The sequence below is a fragment of the Columba livia genome, chromosome 1, assembly GCF_036013475.1.
Source record: "Columba livia isolate bColLiv1 breed racing homer chromosome 1, bColLiv1.pat.W.v2, whole genome shotgun sequence".
In the NCBI taxonomy this organism is placed as follows: domain Eukaryota; kingdom Metazoa; phylum Chordata; class Aves; order Columbiformes; family Columbidae; genus Columba; species Columba livia.
In genome coordinates, this window is record NC_088602.1 from 169,045,298 (window position 1) to 169,059,075 (window position 13,778).

General features: G+C 38.5%; 1 protein-coding gene across 9 annotated transcripts in view; it reads left to right on the forward strand.

Annotated features, from left to right (window-relative positions):
* The window catches only part of ANO4 (anoctamin 4), a 215,941-nt gene that overhangs the window by 105,361 nt on the left and 96,802 nt on the right, over nt 1-13,778 (forward strand). For 6 of the 9 annotated variants that reach the window (XM_021283843.2, XM_065044218.1, XM_065044239.1 and 3 more), the window contains 2 exons: nt 409-519; nt 8,452-8,588. In XM_021283843.2, the coding sequence (XP_021139518.2) occupies nt 409-519; nt 8,452-8,588 (248 nt within the window). The remainder of the gene's footprint in view (nt 1-408; nt 520-8,451; nt 8,589-13,778) is intronic. The other 3 variants (XM_065044232.1, XM_021283846.2, XM_065044245.1) reach the window with 3 other exon arrangements.

Here is a 13,778-nt window from a genome sequence, read left to right on the forward strand (position 1 = left end):
CTCTTTTTGTCCTAATGGTTGTTTTCTGTCCATTGTGTGTTGGTGTGTTTTATTTTAGCCTGATTGTTCCTGTAGTTCTGTGTTGTTTGTCACATTTCAGAGTTAGCTTTGTAGATGGTATAGTAAGAGGACACTTACGACATAGTGGCAACTGCTCACCTGAAAAGGGACTTGCCAGTGGTGTCTCTTCATCATTGTTGATAGCAGACAATGTTGCTGTTTCATTGTATTTAGCTCTAAATCAGTCCAGGTTACATGTAAGCTGCTTGGTTTAAAGAAAAATTGGTTCTGCTAGGGGAAAATAATGAGTAGCTTTATTCAATGTGTATGTTCCCTAACCTGAAAGCCCCTTCACTGGATTTTCTACTGCACTGTCACGAACCCCATCAATCTCTTCAATTTCTTCAGAAGGAAGAGAGGATTTGCAGGTTAACCAGCTGGAAACGCAAACGTGGATAAAACCAGACATACAGAAGACAGATGTGGACTTTTCTGAAATTCTTAATGCAATACAAGAAAGTAAGTTACTCCATGGATGCAAAATTGAGTTTATAGTAGAAGAATCAATTGAGATGCATTGAAATTATAACTGAAGGGACATACAAAGTGACAATCTGAATGATAAGTGAGTATGCATTACTAAGATCTGTGAGAAAGTTCAATGGGTTATTGACGGCCACTAAGAAATCCTTTACCATCAGAGAAATCATAGTAAGATTTGAATTATTATGTGCCTAAGGATTCCAGTGGTACATCTTTCCTATGCAGAAGTAATCAGAAATATTAAGATTCCTGTTGCTTTAATCCATTCTTTGCACCCTTGAATGGCTGTGTGAACTAATAATGTCATGAAAATGCTGCAGTCTGTGATCTAAGACCAGGTTTGAAGTTCTGGCTGTTCCAAAGTATTGGGATATATTCACATTCTGGCAGCTGGTAATTTTTGGAATGAGGAGCAATGGGCTTGTCACAACAACTGAAGGCCTGTGTATTGTAGTTACTGTATGAAACCATCTCTCTTTACATTTAATACGCTGTGGACTAAGAATTGATTGGTCCATTCTGCAACTGCAGAATGATCTCGATTTGTGCTAGAAGAAATACTGGTCTTGTTAACAACAGCAGAAGACGCATCACCACCCCCAAAACTGACACAACTCTGGAATTGAAAAGAATCTGGAATTTCTGTGGGAATTTAGTATAATAGGTTAAAAACTCCTATGCAGGTCAGGAAACAAAATGCACAGCATAATGACATTGCTAGCTGGCTTTTGGTTTCCCTCTTTTTCAGTTTTATTTTAAACCAAGTGATTTGTGTAGCAATTTTCTAAAGTGAGAAATAGCAACTTAAATTATTGAATGCTAAAGCATGTGTAAAACCCTGCACTGCTCCTGATTTTTGCAGTATGAAAAAGGAACCATACAGTGATAGGGTCCAGTCATATGATGGTGTTATTAGTTTGGGGGTGGGAGACTTTCAGTTTAGTATAATGATGGTGGTAATAATTTGAAAATGAATCACCTGATTATTTAAGCTGTAGGTTTAGGATTAACTCTGTGGTTTGTAATATCTTAAAAAGCTTTTCCTGTCAGGAAACCTTAATATGAGATCTTTCTTACTCCCCTCTTCTCCTCACCCACACAGCCCAGATATAGGGCTGAGGGTTTTATAGAGACTGAAAAGACACTACAGTCCTTCAGAGGCTGAATAAATGAGATAGATAATCAAAGATAAGTAAATTCAAGTTCAGCAGAGACCATATTTGAATAGGAGAAAGAGTTATCTTCTCCATTTCAAGTACATGGCTGAGGAGAATAAAAATGGATTATTTGTTTACAAAATTTAGGCTTTAAGATTAGATTTATTAAAAGTATTTTTCCAAAGAAACTTCTTTTAAAAATGGCTGTATCTCAAATTCTCTTGATACTGTGTCATACTTCAATATCACTTCCTTTTTCGGGAGCTGCCTCATGCAACTTGTGCTAGCTGGTGTATCTTTTTGTTTGGTAGACTGCTAAGAATGATCATTCAATAACCGAGATTTTATTCAATTTTTAAAAATATAGTAACTTCAAAGAAAAATTTTGCTATAAAGCTTCTTTTTTTTTTTTCTTTTACCCTACTGACGCTCTTAGACTGCAACAAAATATAAATAAAGACTTATCATCTCATGATTTGCTTTTATGTGAATATACTACTATTGGAAAAGACTTGAGTTATTTCTACGGCTAAATTCTGCATTTAAGTAAAATTATTCCATAGTAGAGTCTTAAACATATTTTTCTAAAGATTTGTGCTAACTCTTTTATAAACCGGTTTCTTCTTGACCACAGGATATTTAGAAATTATCTATAGCCTATCAGAGACAGTCCAGAAACAACAATGGCTGATCTGAAAATGAGTACAGACACACGCTGTAAACAAGGGATTGCAAAACAGGCTGGGGGACACTGGGGACAGCCCCAGGTGTCTGGGTAGGGACAGTTGGGGCTGGAGGTGCCCTCAGGTCCATGACAAAAGCTATCAAAAGCTTTCATGGCTGTTTCCTAGTTATTGCACTAAGATGGTCTTCTTGTGGAAAAGCAGTAAATAGCTTCATTAAAAAAAATAAATTAAAAAAAAAAGGTCAGATTTTAAAACATTTTTCATTCCTTCAATTTACTTCAGTGTATGATGGTTATTTTCTTGCCATTACAGTAAAGTCAAAATTCTAACAAAGCGCTGGCTTTTTAGAATATTTTTCAACATCCTGTTCACATTGACTGTCACTAAATTTAATAAAAAAGTAATTTTATTCTCTTGTTTTAATTTTCATAATCTGGAACCCAGTGTGTTACCTGAGACAGGGTTGCTGATGTACTGTAGCGTTACTCAATTTAACATTTAATGTGATAAAAAATTCTGAGCTGCATAGTCTCTGGAGGATGGCCCACTTGAAGAAATGATTTGTAAATTGTATCCACCAGCCTTACTGAGTGCAGAAAAACGTTTCTTTCCAAAAATCAAAAATGCTGTAAAAACACAACGTGCAGTACAACAAGATGCAGAAATGCTCATAGCTTTTAATACTTTAAGTTTTCTGTTTTGCGAATCTCTGCAAAACAGGTGGTTTTTACTCAGGATTTTTATTAAAGGATAGTCTCCAATATTGGTGGTTTTAAACGCAGTCATTTTTTCTACCACCATTAACACGTGGAAATGCTCTATACTTATTGTAAACATTGAAGAGTGCATTTCCATGAACATTGTTAATGGCAATGTTACAGATAGGCCTGAAACCTTCCAAAGAGCAGTTTCTGGAATATTGATCTGCATATTGCATTAGTCAAAGCCAGACTATACTCAGTGGTATGGTGTGATGATTGATAATAAAAGGACTGTTAATTAATGGAAACATGATCTCTGAGCATGCCTCCATTTTGCCACACTAAAACAGTCAGATCCCACCTATGAATGAAAATTATTATTTTTAGGTGCCTCAGTTTTTGAGTGTCCATCTTCTGAAGGTTAAAGGACTTATCATACCTTATCTTTGAGCCCTACCTAAATCAGCCTCTTGGTCCAAAGTGGCTTATGAACCCACAGAGATTGTGCATGGACTCTCACTCAATTTTCTAGCATTCAGTTTTCAGAATATGTGGTTCTACTATGTTTGGGATAAAAATACTGTATATATACAAATTTTTCAACTCCTCGAGGGATTTTGAATTATAAAGTAATTTTCTTTTTTTTTTTTTTTTTTTTTTTCCCTTGCAAAATGGAACATGAGGGGGAAAAAAGATCTTGCATATTTAAGTTGATCTAAAACCTGAGGGGGAATTCTTAATATCTCCTGTAGCAAAGTACATGCTGTTCTGTATTGCTGTTAAGTTTCACTGCTTAAAAAGACTTGACTATACACAAGCACTAGTCTGTCTCCCAAAAGCATATAAACAGTAAAATTATTATATATTATCCTATTAGGGTCATTTGCAGATATGTGCATGTCATGGTCTGAAGGGGACAGAAAAGATGGGGCCCTGATTATGCCTTTAGAAACATTTGGCAGCATAAGTGTTCATGTCCATTGTAAAGGAGTGACTGAGCTAGCTACAGGCAGCAAGACATTTGGCTTGAAAGTACTTTCACCATTATTAAATCAAACAGAATTTGCTTGTTAATTATTTATTTTGTTTTGTGGAAGAGTATTTGATGGTGTTTTGGGTTGTTCTTTTTTTTTAAGTATCCAGTGAGACTTGGGGTAGAAAAATGTTCTCAGCAAATGTTAAGGCACCATGTTTAGTGTCGGTATCTGAAATACCAAGAAATAAAAGGCTACTGCAATGTAAAGATCTCCACTTTCTCACCAGCAGCACACCTTTACTGCAACTAGAAGAAGGTCACAGACAACTTTAGCACTGACAAGGTAGTTTAGCACATCTTCACTGCTTACCCTTTTTGCTGAAGCTACCAATTGGCATGCCAGTTATCTGTGTACTTCTGATTTAAGCAATTTTCTACTACAGGCAATCTGGACAGACCTTTGTAGCTTATTTCACTAACCACCTGAGATTCACTGCTTCCACAACTTCTAGTCACTGATGAGATGGGCTGGATTTTAAAGTGACCTCGAAATAAGATTTTTTGTTCCTCACAAGTCCTCTGAATAATCCAGTAATTCTTTGCTTGAAACGCTCAAACAGATTCACTCTCTTACACAACAAGTTGTTCATCTCTAAACACCCACTTAAAAACCATCTATTTTGCAACCCAAAGCATTACTGGCACTTTAGCAAGCAGCAACTCCAGTATCTCAAAAGCCTCATTTCTTATACCAATGGAGTTTTAATGGCAGGAAAAAGCCAGTTCAAATTCCCTTGAGCATGGCATACAGGCAAAACTTTCATTTTTACATCTTTCATTGCCTCTGTCTGCAGCAGATATACATCTTGCATAATTTTCAGAAAGTTTCATTATTTAATTATTTTTGTACTTTCCACAGTTGCTTTCAGACTATATTGAGGTGTTGATCATATCCAGGTTCATGTGTCGCTCTCATGGGGGCACTCTGCTGCGTTTCACTTCAGTGAAGTCTCAAGTCATTAAAAATGTTTTCTGTTTCAGTACTCCTTTCTGTTGAGTATTCAGGTGAATTCTTCTCATATGAACATGTGCACCAAAGCTGGTCATGATCTACATCCAGGTTATTATCCAATGGGGTGGAATGTTTCCAGCCTTGCTCTTTGAAATATTAAGAACAGTGAAGGGCAGCTGGTTAGACTGTACTGTCTTGCAGCAGTTCCCCTGTCTTTTATAGGCATCTCTACTGTGATTTCTGTGTGTTGAAATGGATCAAGGTGGCAAACAATTCCTTAGCATTGCTGCTGTATGAAATACAGATTGGAGTCTGGTTTTTGCCTTCTAAGTCTCCTAAAAGCTCTGTAGTTTGTCCTAGGACAAGTTAGATGCAGACTCAGTGACACTGAAGATCTGCAGGTTCTCCCCCTCACATAAACCAAAATAACTGGTTGGTCTTCTCTACTCCTGCCAGTAACTCACCCATAACTGGGAACAGGGTGGTATGAAGCCAAGGCCAGCTTTAAAGGAGAAATCTCAGTCCGGGATATTTGTCTCTAATGATATCCTGGCACTTCTCGTAAAAGAAGGATAAGTAAAATAAATGGTCTGATAGTAAAAACAGCCTTAAAATGGCAAGGGAAACTTAGTATCTGCAAAAAGAGGTTTTGTATTTTTGACGCGTTAACGGACTATGATATGCACGTTATAAAAGAGAGTGAAGTAGGTGAAGCTATCACTTACAGTATCTCTGTGAAAGCTGATTGAGATCCTGCAGAACAGAGGACGCTATTTAAAACAGAGAGATTATGGTATGAATTGTTAAGAAAGGATAAAATATTGTGAGATACTAATATTGAGTTATAAAGAAAGATGGATTAGTCAGTATGCAACCCCAAAATTGCTAAATTTGAGGAGTAGTATATTATCCTAGAAACTGTAAATCTGGCACAGAATTTTTTATCATTATGCTGTCTAGATAGAAAAAAAAATGTTAAAAGTATTAAAAACTCTGAATTTGTATAAAAGTTTTGGCTGCTTAGGTTAGTTCATTAGTTTAGTGTCTTAAGTGGATTCATTTGGATGTGAAGATTTTTCTATTGTTTCTGAAATTTTTAGTTACTTTGTAAGCAAAAGTATTGCAATTGAAAATTCAATGTATTTCACTAACCCTGTCCTTATTTTATGCATGGAAATCAAGAAGAAGAGATATTGAATATTTTGATAGGATTTTTGCCTACGTACAGCTGTAATAACAGACTTTAGATACTGTAAAAGACATGTGCAAAAAGGGAGTAATCTCTTCCCCATGTTCATGATTGATTGATTTAAAAAGAATGATATATTTAAATTGGAACATAGATGCATATTCAGGATGAATATTATGAAAAATTTCTCCTGCTTGTGATAGTGAAAAATAGGCCACCTGCAGAGACTGTGGACTCAGTAACACTGGAGGATTTTTTAAAAAGGTTTCTTAACTGGGCTATAGCCCCTGAAGAAGGAAAAGGTGAAGAGGAGGTCACAAAATGTTCATGATGGCTAGGAATAGTTAACGGCCCTTAATTTCTGGCAGCTTTTCAGTCTCTCCACAGGGAGGGAATGGATTTTTACACCTGCAGCCAGGAGTTAGAAATGGAACTCAGTTGTGTCCAGCAATTAGAGATTTTTGGTGGTGCTCTGTTAATATAAATCCTTGTCAACAGGAGCTACAACTGCCTGTCAGTAAGTTAGGGGAGTCGCAGAGAAACAAAAAGATCGGGAGGTTATTGCACAATAGAAAAATTATTCCAAAAGTCAGTCAAGTTCAAAAAGAAAAAGTGAAAAATAGTGAGTTAGACAAATCTCTATCAAGAGTGATAGTTGTTTGATCCCGCTATAGTCAGGGGAAGCGGCTCCGTAGCTGACCTTTGAGGGTCCTTTCCAACAGTTTTGACTCTACTATTGTAATTTTGGATTTTACCTGTGAAATATGAGGTTGGAGAGATGAAGTCTATCCACAGTTGAAGCCTGAGGCTCAGAAAAGGCATTTTTCTTCCCCCCGCCACACATCTCTTCATCACCCTTCCATACCAGATCTGCAGCATAGGGGGTACAAATGTGGACCTCACTGGTCACAACCTTTCCACCCTGCGTGTCCCATCCAACAGCCACCCAATCAGCAGATCAGTGGCCCTTAGGAGGGACCATAGACATGCACAACTGCTCTTCCCACACCCTCATCACCTTCTTGCTCAGCAGAACAGGGAATGTCACTCTAAGGCTAACGCTGCTCTAATCATGACTACAGTGCCAACTTTTGATTCATTCCTTCTAGTGTGTTTAGTGTTTTTTTTGTTTGTATTTGTTTTGTTGGGGTTTTTGTTTTGTTTTGTTTGTTTGTTTGTTTTCTTAATTAGAGTAAAAATATCACATGACATAGCATTGCATGAAAGGTGGAAGAAATTCAACCCATTTACTCAAGCAGGTATCTCCTGTCAGGGCACCACTGGGGCTGGGGGCTCCCCACGGCAGGTGGCAGGGCAGGGCTTGGCAGCCTCAGCCTGTCCCACCATCCCAGACAGTGAGAAGGGTGGGGTAACAGGCCAAGCCAAGATGCCAGCCCATGGGTCAGACACAGCCCCAGGATGGTCAGGCAAGGCATCCCCATGGTGCTGTCTTGGGGGGCCTCTCCCCACAAACACCAGAGGGAAGGGGCTACCCTTGGCTGCACTGGCTCTGCCTTGGCTGCGAGCCCCACTGCTAAACCCCAGGACAGGGAGATGTCCTCCAGGCCTGTATATCTCTTCACTTTTTATCAAGGTTGGGTTTACCACAGCATCCTGTCAATTTAAGCTATTGCTTCATGCGCAACTAAGGGCTGTGCAGTAGGTAGATTTGAACATGCCAGCTTTACATGCATTACAACATGCCAGATTGTGCAAAGACAAACTTCTGCTCAGGCTCCTTATTTTGGTACCGTTCAAATAACAGTATTTATTTGAGGTCTTCTGCCTCTGGCTGCCCCACAGGTCTATACAACTTCTAACTTGATACTTTATACAGTAGGTTGAAAATCTGCTTCTTTACAATAATAAATTTTCAGAGACTATAATGATCCAAAAGGCAATTGTTTAAGCCTCTCACCCAAGAGAAGCTGAGTAGATAGCTAATGTATGTTTTATTGTGACAGCAGATTTCTTATTTGTCATCAGAGAGGTATTGTGGTATCCTAAATCTTTATCTGCTTCACAGGTGAAGAAAGCACTCCACCAATGCACGTGAGATTTTAAACGTAACATAGTAGATAGTTAAACCAAAACTAAAAAGTGATATTGTTTAAAATGTGTTACACTCGGTGTCTTCATTTGACTCAATGGTGATTTGAATGTATATTTTTGTTTGTTTGTTTTTAGTAGCTAAGGATGTCAATGTTTTTTTTGATGAGTTAGAAGGCGTGAACAGCCCTTCCAAAGATGATGACTCCCTGCTTCACCATGGTAATTTGACCAGTACTTCTGATGATGCCAGCAGGTTGGAAGTTGTGGGAGAGGTAAGAATACACATAATTATTATTATAATAATTATTCATGCCCATTATAAAGAGGGAATAAATGTAATTTGATTTGTATCTGACCTTTGTTATGGGGACAGTTTTCCCATTGTAAGTTTATAATGCTGAAATATAAAATATCTCAAGTTAAAGGGAAGTGTTATTGATTTCATGAACCCTTATTGAAAAGCTTTTTGTTGTCTGTTTGTTTTCTGGACCAGTCAAGTCCGATGTTTTCCCTGTATTAATCCTTTGTGGGGAAGGAGGGAGGAGGAGAATTTATCATAAATCTCTCACGAGAATCATCGTGTCTCCTTTCTCCCACCTCAGAAGTGCGACTACATTCAGGCTACTTACTGGAGTGGTCTGATGTTACCTGCAAGCTGTGCTTGATGATTTTTTGGCAGAGGGATGACTGGCACAGTTCAGATCTGGCAGGGACCATGCTAGCAATTAAAAAACATGGAAAACTATAGGTTGTTGCTGAAGCCCCTGCCCTGACCCTGTTTTGTTTACTAGTTTAGATAAAGATTAGAAAATATAATTGCAGACTATGTCTTTTTCAGGAACTAGAGGGTTTTGTGGTGCAGGTTCTTTTGTGAAACACTGCTGAGGAGAGAGTCAGAGATTTTCCTTGTGCTAGAAATTCAGCCCATAGAGAGCTGCACTCCCAGAATGTTTAGATAGATAATTAAAGCAACAAAATTCAGGGCACCCAGAGATATGTTTGACCTTGCTCACAATTTCATCTTCTCTTTATTCATTGCTCTTCCCCAGCTTCCCATGCAACTTACAAAGGGCCCTCTTTACCTGCTTATAATATTATAATTATTATATTATTACACTAGTATGCTAACATATCATCTATTCTATTCTATTCTATTCTATTCTATTCTATTCTATTCTATTCTATTCTATTCTATTCTATTCTATTCTGCTAACCTGACACGATATTCCTGTGTGACATTTTGGGATCATGTGCTATATGGTTTTTAACAAAAGTGCGTGGGTGAAAGGCACATGATCTTTGCAAGTTAGAGAAAAAATGAAAATGATCAGAAAATAGTCAGAAGGACAAAGGGTGATATAAAGCAAAATATGGTGCTGTTAATTTAACAATACTGAAAAAACAATACTCCAAAACTTTTTTTTTTTCCCTCTTTCATGCATCTTTGTTGTTTTTTAAAGGGAAGGGGAAAATGTCTAAGGAATAGTTTCCTAGTCGAACAGATTAACTTTTTTTTTTTTTTTGCATAACCATAACTGAGGAAAATAGCAATGTAGGTCATACACATTTATAAGAGGAAAAACAAACAAACAAAACAAACCCAAACAAACAAAACAAAATTAAAACCAACCAACCAAAGAAAATCAGAAGTCTTAATAGGAGCTGCGGGATGCTGTAGCCTCCAAAAAAAGGTTTCAAAATACTTGGCCCCTGCTTAATTCTGTAAGGAAAACATACACAGTTTGTAGGGGTAAATGTGAGAGCACAACTACACAGTGGTGGGGTGGACTCTGAAGCTTCAAGCTTCTTTTCAATCTTTCAGTTTAGTTTAGTAGCTAAGAGAACCTGTAAATCCCCCTAAAGTCATCAGGACAGGTGATCTGGCACCAGTCAAAGTCTTTCTGAATGTGTTGATGTTTGTTTGGTTTAATTTTGTAGGTAATATTGCAGACAAATAGCTTGATTTCTGGCTGAGATTGTTAATATGAATTTGTAATAAAAAAATTTACAAGGACATACCAAAGGTTTCTCATCACTTTTGTTTAGCTGTCAAGTTGAAATATTATTTGCTTCAAGTTCTAGTTGTTCATGCTCAAGCAGAAGATCCAGTGAAGATTCTATGGATGGAGATTTATCAACAGTTCCTTAACAGATGCGGAGCCAAATTGGAATTCAGCTTGTCCTTTGGCTAAAGACATTTTTTTTTCCCCTTCGTTTTATATTTCATTCAAACATGGCTACAATCTGAGAAAATTAAAAATCACTTTTCCCTTTGTGTGCATTGGTCAAAATACTTTTTACATATGACAATATAACAGGTGTATGGTTTACAGTTTAAATCCAGGGACATGTTGTCACTAAAATATTGTATTCCTTCCACTGAAGTATCATTTTCTGAGAACTGGAGTAGCAGCAGAAACAAGGTAAAAATTGAAGGAAAAATGGTTTAGTACCTGTAGTCTAGGTATGCATCCATTCTACCTTTCTTTCTATGGAGTAATAAATTAGTCTTCTTTACCCAAACAAGGGAGTTGGAACATTTGTCCCAATGGAGTTGGGACAAAATTTGGCATTCCAGCTTGGCATTCCAGCTAAAGTAGGAAGTTTTGAAATTAAAATTGTAAGAGTCATTCCTACATTCTTCAGTTTAAGCATCAAACTCTGTTGGTATTTGGAGGCAGTGCTATTAACACTGTCCAGAAAAGAGTTTGTTTGAACAGTCTCTTTTATAAACTGAAGCTTGCACTGAAGATTATGGCAGAAAAAAAGTATTTATGTTGCAAAATAAGGATTCTGATGTTTCTTATGGCACTTATGACAGCTTGTGCAGTTTAAGCTCAGTTTTCTCGTATACATTTAGCAGAATATGAGCTATCTACACATTTTTTTTTCACCAAATCCCTGTCTTCTTCAGTGATCCAGATGGATACGGAAACACATTATCTTAGCATTCAGAGAAAACTTAAAATCTGTTGTTTCCTAACTTTTGAGCACTTGGATTTGCAGTGTAGGTAATTTCATTTTTAGAAAAGCTGCATGTAATTAAATATATTACTATGTCAATAAAATATACCAACCAGTGAAAATACATGAAAAACTGAAGTTGCAGCTTCCAAAAACTTATGATCTAAATGAGCAAAAGGATTTTGAGAAAAAAAGAACACACAGAGAAAATATACTTGTTCTTTGATTAGAACTATGCCTTAAAAACTGGATGGTTCTGGGTTCCTCTTTTTCTGCATAAGTTATCACTGGTGCACGTATTAACCCCCTCCACCAGCTGTGAAGTCACATACGGAGGACTCTCTTTTCAAGTAGCCACAAACGACAGGAAAAAACAATCTATTTGGAAATTCAAAGATCCTGTCTTCATTGAACCAACCATATTGATAATAACCACGTACCAAAATAACTAGGAATGAAGAAAGAATCTAATCAGTGAACATAGGAGTCACTTCTGACTTATTTTTTTAAAGACCTGCAGGTAAAGTTTCGAATTTCCTTCATTTCCCTAACTGCATTTTTGTTTACAAGTTGCATTTAACGTCTCTATAGCTGTTAGGGTTACAAATCCTCTAATTTTAGATAGTGAAACATCTGAGTAAGCCCTTCAGTCTAAAGCTCTCCTAGCACATACCTGTGCATGAGTCATGTCTATGAATGTTGATGGCTCCCAGTTGTGGAGCTGAGGATGTGAAAACTAGTGCATTCCTTCACAGTATCACAGTATGTTTGGGATTGGAAGGGACCTCAAAAGATCATCTAGTCCAATCCCGCTGCTGGAGCAGAAACACCTAAGTGAGGTCGCACAGGAACATGTCTAGGTGGGTTTTGAATGTCTCCAGAGAAGGAGACTCCACAACCTCCCTGGGCAGCCTGTTCCAGTGCTCTGTCACCCTTACTGAGAAGAAGTTTTTTCTCAAATTTAAGTGGAACCTCTTGTGTTCCAGCTTGATCCCACTGCCCCTTGTCCTATCATTGTTTGCCACCGAGAAGAGCCTGGCTCCATCCTCATGGCACTCACCCTTTATATATTTATAAACATTAATGAGGTCCCCCCTTAGTCTCCTCTTCTCCAAACTAAAGAGACCCAGCTCCCTCAGCCTTTCTTCATAAGGGAGGTGCTCCACTCTCTTCATCACCTTTGTTGCCCTACGCTGGACCCTCTCCAGCAGTTCTACTCCTCCCTGTCCTTCTTGAACGGAGGGGCCCAGAACTGGACACAATATTCTAGATGGGGTCTCACCAGGGCGGAGTAAAGGGGAAGGAGAACGTCTCTCGACCTACTGACCACCCCCCTTGTAATACACCCCAGGATGCCATTGGCCTTCCTGGCCACAAGGGCACAGTGCTGGCTCATGGTCATCCTGCTGTCCACCAGGACCCCCAGGTCCCTTTCCCCTACACTGCTCTCTAATATGTAATTTCACAACCTATACTGGAATCTGGGGTTGTTCCTGCCCAGATGCAGGACTCTACACTTTCCCTTGTTAAATTTCATCAGGTTATTCCCTGCCCAACTCTCCAGCCTATCCAGGTCTCGCTGGATGGCAGCACAGCCTTCTGGCGTGTCAACCACTTCTCCCAGCTTGGTGTCATCAGCAAACTTGCTGATAGTACACTCTATTCTCTCATCTAAATCGTTAATGAATATGTTGAATAATATTGGCCCCAGTACTGACCCCTGAGGCACTCCACTAGATACTGGCCTCCAACTAGACTCCGCACCATTGACTACCATTCTCTGGCTTCTCTCCTTAAGCCAGTTTGCAACCCACCTCACTACTCTATTGTCTAGACCACACCTCCTCAACTTAGCTGTGAGGATGCTGTGGGAGACTGTGTCAAAGGCTTTACTGAAGTCAAGGTAGACCACATCCACCGCTCTGCCATCATCCATTCCTTGCAAAAGTATTCTTGATTGTACAACTTTAGATATGCATATTACAAATAAAGCTGCAAAGATAGCCAGAAATGCTAAACTTCTTGCTAGAGTGAAGTATCTCAGCATACTTCTTCAAATGAAGGAATGGAGATTTGACATACATGACTATATGTCGAGGGATAAGATTGCGGGGTGACAATAAAACCCTGGCAGATGTATTGTTAACCCCCTCTCCCCCCTTTTCACTAAGGAGAGGCGATTGGGAGGAAAAGAAGCACAGAGTGAAGAGAGTTGGAAAAAATTAAAGATGTTTTACTAATGCTACTAATAAGAATAGAGAAAATAATACAAAATATACAAAACCAATCTTGAAAGTCTCAGCAACTGCAGAGCCGGCAACCAAAGTCCTGGATTAGACTCCGCAGCCAATAGGAGCTGGATTCAGTCTGTCACTAGGCCTCAGTTCGCAGGGACGACTAGCAAGGTCCTCTCCTAATGTCGGCCATAAGCAGAAGGGAAAAGGGAAAAGCACACGAGATCCTCGTGATCTCCCACTTTTTTATGAAGTATTCACGTG